Below are 7,926 nucleotides of genomic sequence, written 5' to 3'. Positions count from 1 at the left end.
GGCTGGTTTCAGGAACATGGTGACATATGACCATACCACAGTCATTATTTCAGGGTAAGGCATTCCTATAGTTGGACTCTATCAACATGTGTGACCTGAAGTAGCTCATCTGTTAATATCTGGGCTCTCTCATCAAAAACATTTTTAAGATATTTAAGACCCTAGGGAAACTGAAGAAAAGACTGCATATTTGAAAAGGAGATTTGTGTGTAAAGACAGAAGTTTGAGGACAACAGAATCCACTAGGTTCTGAATCCCTGGGAAGGGGAGCAGGGAATAAAGAGAAAAGGCAGAGCAACCCCCAAATGCTGACTAGGGGTTCAGAAATGATTTGGTTCTGAAATTAATAAAGATAATCCTTGACAGAATATGGGCAAGAGGCAGATACAACCAGTCCATCTTTTTCTTTATAGGTCATACCTCTTTTTCTTTACAGGAGTTGTAGCAGGGGTGGAAGCTGGTGTTCTGGTGGCATTTGCACTGAAAAAACCTCCAGGTTGCCTGTTTAATCACAAGAAAAACAAGTCATCACGTTCCTGAAACTTTTTTATTCCCACCTTTAAAGGTCTGATAATCTACTCACATTCCCACCTACTCTCCATCTACCACAAAATATTTTACATGAAGTTAGAACAACAAAAAAGCTCCTCCTGAGTTTATCCATTTAATAAATTGACAGGCTCTCATATAAGTAACTAAAACTGAGGGAACTGAATTAAGAAATCATTCATCATATGACACTGTGTGTCTGAAATCTAGACCAATCAATTCTGGTGTGCTATGGATACATATATATAATTTATATATGTGTATTTTAACCTCGTAGTCATATTGTGATTAACAGAATTATATAGCAATGTTTTTCTGCATTAAAAGCATTAGCTAGTTTAAGAGAGTATTTTAAAAACCACATGATTTTTAATCCCTCTTTAGTAGTTATCGGTATCTGCAGACACTCAAAAGAATGCAAATGATCCAGGCCTGTTTCAGCTACTGAGAGGTGCGGTCCAGTGTGAAAATTACTTTTTTATCAATACAAATTTAAAAAGCAGTTACATTTTCAAAAATCTACCTAGTTTGGTTAGTTTATAACTGCCAGTAGTCCATTCCAGGGAAAATATATTCCACCTAAAGAGATTGTTAGCAAACTCATGATTTCATGACTCAGTTGAGTTGCAAGTGTGATGGGTGTTTTGGGAGGCTTATGAAATGTAGGAGGGGAAAGAGTCACTTGCATAGGAGTAAGAAAAAAATGGAAAGGTTCTGTGGAAAAAATATTACAAACATCGATTTAAAAAAAAAATGAGTTGAGCTTTGGTGTTTGGTTAGAACAGAGATTGGCAAACTTTGCTGTTAATGTCTACATAGTAAATATTTGAAGCTTTGTGGACCATTTCAGTCTTTCTACTACTTAACTCTGCCTAAGTGATAGGAGTGTGGCTATATTACAATGAAACTTTGGCCTAAGGGCAGTAAACCCTGGTTTTCTTTGAATATATACAAAGAAATACACTTTTTTTCTTAAAATGTAACTTCAATTAGAAAAGTACATACATTTTGGTTGCTTCTGGTAATCTCACCGGAGATGTGTATCTGGTACGAAAAAGAAAAGGCAAAAATTTGAGCAGCAATGAAGAATTAATACTTGCATCTATTTGCTATTGCCCAAGAATTTAGAATTATTATTATTAAGGGTTAGACATTATTTGAGAGAAAGAAAGAGAAAGCATCAGTATTTGAATAAATTTGGTAAGGCAATTTCACAATCTTTTTATGTCTTTTACTAGATTGCAAAGAAATTTTGTTTTCAGAAAATTCAGATCTTTTAAGCCCAATGATTTTATTTGAGTACAGTAATTTTCTTTAGCAATAAAAATTTTAAAAAATTAACATTTACATGTATTCCATAATCTTTCCATCAGGATAACTTAAACAGAAACATAAATGTGGTAAGAACGATGGCTTTTGAAGCAATAAGCTGTTTATTTTTAAGCCAGACAATGAGATTTTATTTTTCTCTAACCATAAACAGGAGTAAAAATTTTCATTCCAGATTTTTGTATTAAAACATAGAGGGTAAGAATTTACAGAAAGATATTAAGTAGAATTTAAAAAATTATAAGTAAATAAATAATGCTTAGAAAAATATTGTACTTGAGCCTTTCCCGAAGTTAGTAAATATTGGTACCTATTGGTTATTTGGTTATCCAAGGTATTGGCCTTATGTGTTTTAGCAGCATCGTGTCTGTATGAGATCCTTTATAAAGAAACAAGACAAAAGTCTGCATAAACAATATATTATTAAACTCTTTTTAAATCTCTTTTATGTTAGAATAACTTCAAAATATAACTTTTCTCTAGTAAAAGTAAATTTTTTCAAGTATAACATTTTAGAAAATTTTACAATAAAAAATCTACTTGTGAAAAAATCTATGAGGCTCTTTTGATAGAATTTAGAATTTTTAAAGTTTATGCTTTTCACCTAGACTTTCTGACTCATTGAGCATTTAACATTAACTATTTTATATTCATTATTATTTAATAACATATATAGCCAATGACAGTAGTTTCTATGTTGGCAAAAATATATCAATGGAAGATGTAAGTTTTTTAATGTTTTGTGGCATAGACAATACTATATGTTTGCCAAATTCATTTTATTTTCCTTCTGAGCATACAGGGAGACTACGTTTCTCAATCCTTATTACAATTAAGTTGAGACCATGTGATTGAACTCTAAACTAAAGAATGCGACAGAAATGTTGTTTGCCACTTCCAGACCCATCTTAATTCACCTTGTGTGATCCTCAATGCTCTTTCTTCCCCTTCCACTGTGGCTTTTGTGCCCACGGTTTAAAGATGGCACCATTAAAACATGGAAAGAACTTAAGTCCGTGAGTCACTTCATGGATCAGAGCTATCCTTCTACTCTTCCAGCTAATCATACTGGAGTCTGATGAGAGCAAGCAGTAATCTATTGTACTAAACCACAGTGATTTGGGGGCAAGAAAAGGAACTTGTTTAAAGAGTTACTCTACCCTGGCAAATTAATTTAGTTTGACTAACAGGTAATAGGGTCTACTGGCCAGCAAAGGGTTGAATTCTCTAATCCCAGGTCTCCCCAAGGAGGGAAGTTCTGCAAAAAGTTGTTTGTCTGTCCCTTAGGTCAGGAAAGACAAATTGGGAATCCTGTCATCTCCATGCCCATGGCAGGATCTCATTCATGCAGCCCTTGTTCCTTCTCTTCCCTTCCTCACACAGATAGGAAGGTTCTTCCTGAGATGTGGGGCTGTTTTTAGGAGCATTCTGCAGGCTCGTACAAAACTAGGATGTAGCAAAATTAGGCTCAGGAAAACAAAAGTCCAGCAAGACTCTTCTGTTGATCCCACACTACAGGTCTACTATAATTTTTTTTTAACTTTACTTTTACCATCAACTTTAGTACAGGTCTTTATATAAACCATTCCTGGGGAGATGGACACTAACTTTGCCTCACTCTAAAAAAAAATTCATGTTGAAAAAAATATGACAATTGTCATAAGTTTAAAATAATTTCAATTCAGTGAATAACTCTAATACATTAAAATTTATGAGTCAACCCCAAACACAGTTTCTGTTTATGGTAAATAATGTCATTAACTAACAGATCTTAAATGCGAAAACAGAAGGCTGGCATCCCTCGGAGTTCCATACTGTCAACAGACTGCTCACTATACAGAGATCAGCTTGTACAGAATCCTAGAATCCATGTATGAAAAACTCATATATAAGGTGATCGATCATCAAGACAAAGACTACAAATATATCCCCTGCACTGCTACTGAGCCTCCAAGATGTTTATATTTAAAGAGCTCTGTAGTAAACCATTGTGAAAACTGTAAGTAAGATGCCAGGTAATCTTAAATCTTAAATATTCCTTGGAAACTCTACGCAGACTTAATAGCTGTCTATGAGAACTTCATAATAAATAAAAATAATCTTGGGAAAATGCTACTCTGGTACACCGAAAGCAACAATCAGTCTAAAGGAAACAGAACCTTAATATCAAACATTCTCAAAATTAAAATACAGGTGACTTCTGTTGTTAAAATTAAATGAATTTAATCAAAATTCTACAGTGACGTCTATGTGGGAAATACTGCATGTGATAATAAAAAATAGCTACCCACTACGCTTTGCTGCTTGTTTTGTACATTTTCCTCTACTCTTCACAACATCTTTACAAGGTAGACATAATTATTTTCATTTTATACATGAAGAAATGAAATCTCAGAGAAGGTGAGATTTGGCCACGCAATTAGGATGTAATCTATTCCCAGTCTTTCTAGACGGGCCCCTGATTCTGTAGTGTGATTGTTTTAACACTCATATATATTATGTCAACATGTCGTCTTCCTTCAGTTATTATTTTTCACTTCCACTATCTCTTCCTCTAGAGGTATCAGTCTATGAATAGTAATGGAGAGAACCCTAAAACACTATTCCAATAGATATGTCAATTTCTTATTACTTACAGAGATTAGCTTTGCGCTTCTCTTGGAAATTAAGTTTCTGCCAACTTGTGATATGAAATAGGTAGTTTTAATAGGAATCAGACTTGGAGACAGGAAATACCCAAACAATGTAATTGGCAGTATTATCAAAAGAATCGAAGGGAGAGTTACGCTTCCACGATAGAACGCTAGAGGTCTCCCTAAACTAGATTTTACAAAACAATCTAAACCACCTTCAAGATTGGGGTCATATGACACGCTACATACACTATTTACTTGTTTCTTTAGAACAAGTCATATTTTTACATACATATGTATATTTTTAAAGGGACCTCTTCAAATGTAAACTCAGTACTTTTCTCACACTCATTTACAATAAATGCATTATTATTGAAATGCACATAATGTACATATCAAATATATTTGATCATCTTCCTCCGAAGAGTATTTCACGCCTTGCATTTGGAGTGGCCTGCATTATGGAGTCCAACTCCTGCTAACAGGAATTTCCTTTCTTTACTGACCCTGTGTCCTCTCCCTTACATCTATTTCCACACTTTGAGAGATATAGCTTACTGTTGGGAGACAGAACTGCCTGGGGAATGAGCTGACCAGGATATTTTTCCAAACATGCCACTAAACCTCTTTGTCAGTAAAGCAGGTAATTTCTGGCTTCATCTTCTGGTGTATAAAATGAAGGTTTTGGACTAGATTGGTGGTTCTGAATTTTGGCTGCACATTAGAATCACTTTATAAGCTTTAAAAAATGCCTGGGTCTCATCTTAGACTAATTAAATCAGAATTTGGGGAGTGAGAGGCAGTGGGAACGAATTATCAGTAAAGTTTAAAAGCGCTCTCATGATTCTAATTTGCAGCTGAAGCTGAGGATAACACAACTAGTTTGCCTGTGAGGCCTGGTCTAGTTCATTGTTTCAAGTCTCTATCTTGACTGGCCTGATATAAACTTTCAGACACAGAGTCTACAAAGGCCTAGGTTGCCCACACCTTTACCTTCCTCGAGGCATAATTATCTCACTTTCAAATTCATTCCTAGATGTAGGGTTTCTTCCTTCAGTTAATGGTGCAATGGGACAGCCTGCAAAGCCAGGGTAAATGGACAGATGTATTTTGACTCCTCTCGCCACTCAGTGCTGTGGAGATGAGTTCTTGTACGTATACTTTTACAAACTCATCTTTGTCAAAGCTAGTAATTACAAGAGAGAAGTTAACTCCTTAGGGACACCAGTGATGATTGTCCTCCACTAGGGATACTGACTTAGAAAACCAATGAGTAAAGTATATACATTTGCTATATTAATTAACACTGGCATAATCGGAATATAGAATCTATCAGATACCATGAGTTTCAGCTTGTATGCCTAAAATGCAGCAGGTGACATTGCTGTACAGAATAGCAGCACACCTTCAGCTACAGAGAGGGACCTCAACTATCAATGGCCTCAGGTGTCCATTGTGCCTAGAATCCAATTAAAAATCTTAACTTTGTTCCTTACTTGTGCTTCCTAAGTATCTCACTAAACATAAAACTTAAATCTGATTTGCAGCATTTCTCAATTTTCTCTATAGAAATGAGCCTTTTCCCTCTGTATAAGAGTAAACTAAAAGCAGGTAAAACATAATGGATTCATTCTATAATCCACATGGTGACTCCAGTGCTGGAAGAATAGTTTCCCTTTCTAAAGTAAAGAGCTAATGTCATTATCCTAGGGTGGATCAAAACAACTATGTTATTAAAATTTACAATCTCTCCATAAAGTCGCTGTATAAAAACTGTTTTTTTTTTTAGGGGGGGGGGGGAGTTGCTACCATTGAGATGGAAAGACCAAAAGTTAGAATAAGAACTGACTACTCATATTCACAAAAATAACTATATTCTCCATTTTAAGTTGATCAGATTCTACTCAGTGCCCACCGTATCTTTACTCAAACCAGTTTCTTCAGAATTTTTTCTTTCATCTACTATTAACAGGATTTTAGAAAAATAGTGTTATTGAGTCAAGATTGTGTAAGTTTTGAAGAAGAAAGTAATTCAATTCTCATAGCCCTTCTGTCCCTGATAAAATATCATGGTTCAAAGCTTACTTTGGTAAATATTTTAATACCTCGGTCTTTATAAGAAATAAGATTTACTATATGTTATGCATTCTGCTTACATAGTTCAAAAACACCTTACCTGTCCAAAGTGTCATCAGATCTGTACCGACTAATCGTGGCCTTTAGCTCATTTCTCTCATTTGTTTTCCTATAGCAAAAAGTAATAATAATAATAATTACACAAACATCGAATAAATAACAAAAAAATAGTTTATAAAACCTATCATGCATTTGGTAAAATTTTAGCCTATTCAGTAAGAGATGTATATGTTACCAAGAAAAGAGAGATTTGGAGTATCCAAATTTTCCACGGTTTTGACTTGAATAGAATAAATTATGGCAAACCCAATTCCTTATGCTAATAAAGAAAGTCTTCCCTAAGTCTGATTATTTCTAATTAATAACACACTCAAATTGGGCATAAGGATGTGTATAAAAATTGGGCATAAGGCTGTGTATAAAAAATGACACAACAAGCAAGATGGTTAATAACTAATATGTACTGTTGTCAATATTGTTGATTTTTACATAATAGGCACTTGTTCTCTTATAATCAGCTATGTGTTGTCTGCAAAGTTTTAGGAGCACTATATGCCAGCACAACAGGCTAAATACAAATAGCTTCCTTTAAAGTTCAGCACTGTGGTCAGAGTTGAAAGAGGAGAACATGCTGGAGAAAGGAAGGGAGAGAGAGGGAAGAAATAAAAGAAAATGAGAGAAACAGGAAAAGCTGGGGGAAAAAAGAAAAGAAGAAAGTGAAAGAAGAAAAAAACATAGATGTTGGAAGGAGAGGAGAAAGAAGGAGAGATAGGGAGAAGTAGAGAGATGAGAGATGAAGGCAAAGAGAGTTGAGGAAGACATAAATAAAAAAATGGAAAAGGAAGAAAAGAAAATAAGGGAGGAAAGGAGAGAAGGCTCAATAGTCTGAATTATGATCATAGAGGCAGTGGGAATATCTTGATCAGAATGATCAATCGGCAAAAGAAAAAAATGCCTTATATAACCTTGTGATACAGGGACAGCAAGGTCATTGGGGAATTATACTGGGTTTGCATATCAAAGCATGATTTGAAGCTGACAGATTAAGGGTATTCAATCAGAAAACAAGTACTAAAATAGCATATTTAAGATTTAATTTTTTAACTTGATGTCATATATTTTTATTAAGCAAATATTCGGAGGTAAACAATACACGATGCTCTGTGCTGATGACTATGAAGAAATCAAGAATGAAATAACTATGGACCCAATACATACAATGCTAGAGTGACAAATTAGACATGTACATCCAAAGTGGTCAGCGTCAGAAAAGAAGTTG

General features: G+C 34.7%; 1 protein-coding gene across 1 annotated transcript in view; it reads right to left on the bottom strand.

The window, feature by feature from the left end:
• The window catches only part of SCEL (sciellin), a 124,902-nt gene that overhangs the window by 75,892 nt on the left and 41,084 nt on the right, over window positions 1-7,926 (bottom strand). Inside the window, exons 6-8 of the mRNA XM_023522118.1 lie at window positions 2,189-2,257; window positions 1,555-1,593; window positions 421-501 (exon numbers count right to left, since the gene is read on the bottom strand). Of these exons, the coding sequence (XP_023377886.1) occupies window positions 421-501; window positions 1,555-1,593; window positions 2,189-2,257 (189 nt within the window). The remainder of the gene's footprint in view (window positions 1-420; window positions 502-1,554; window positions 1,594-2,188; window positions 2,258-7,926) is intronic.

Source organism: Pteropus vampyrus, unplaced genomic scaffold (assembly GCF_000151845.1).
Source record: "Pteropus vampyrus isolate Shadow unplaced genomic scaffold, Pvam_2.0 Scaffold332, whole genome shotgun sequence".
NCBI lineage: Eukaryota > Metazoa > Chordata > Mammalia > Chiroptera > Pteropodidae > Pteropus > Pteropus vampyrus.
Note: the sequence above shows the minus strand (reverse complement) of the source record. Positions and strands in the feature narration are given on the sequence as shown.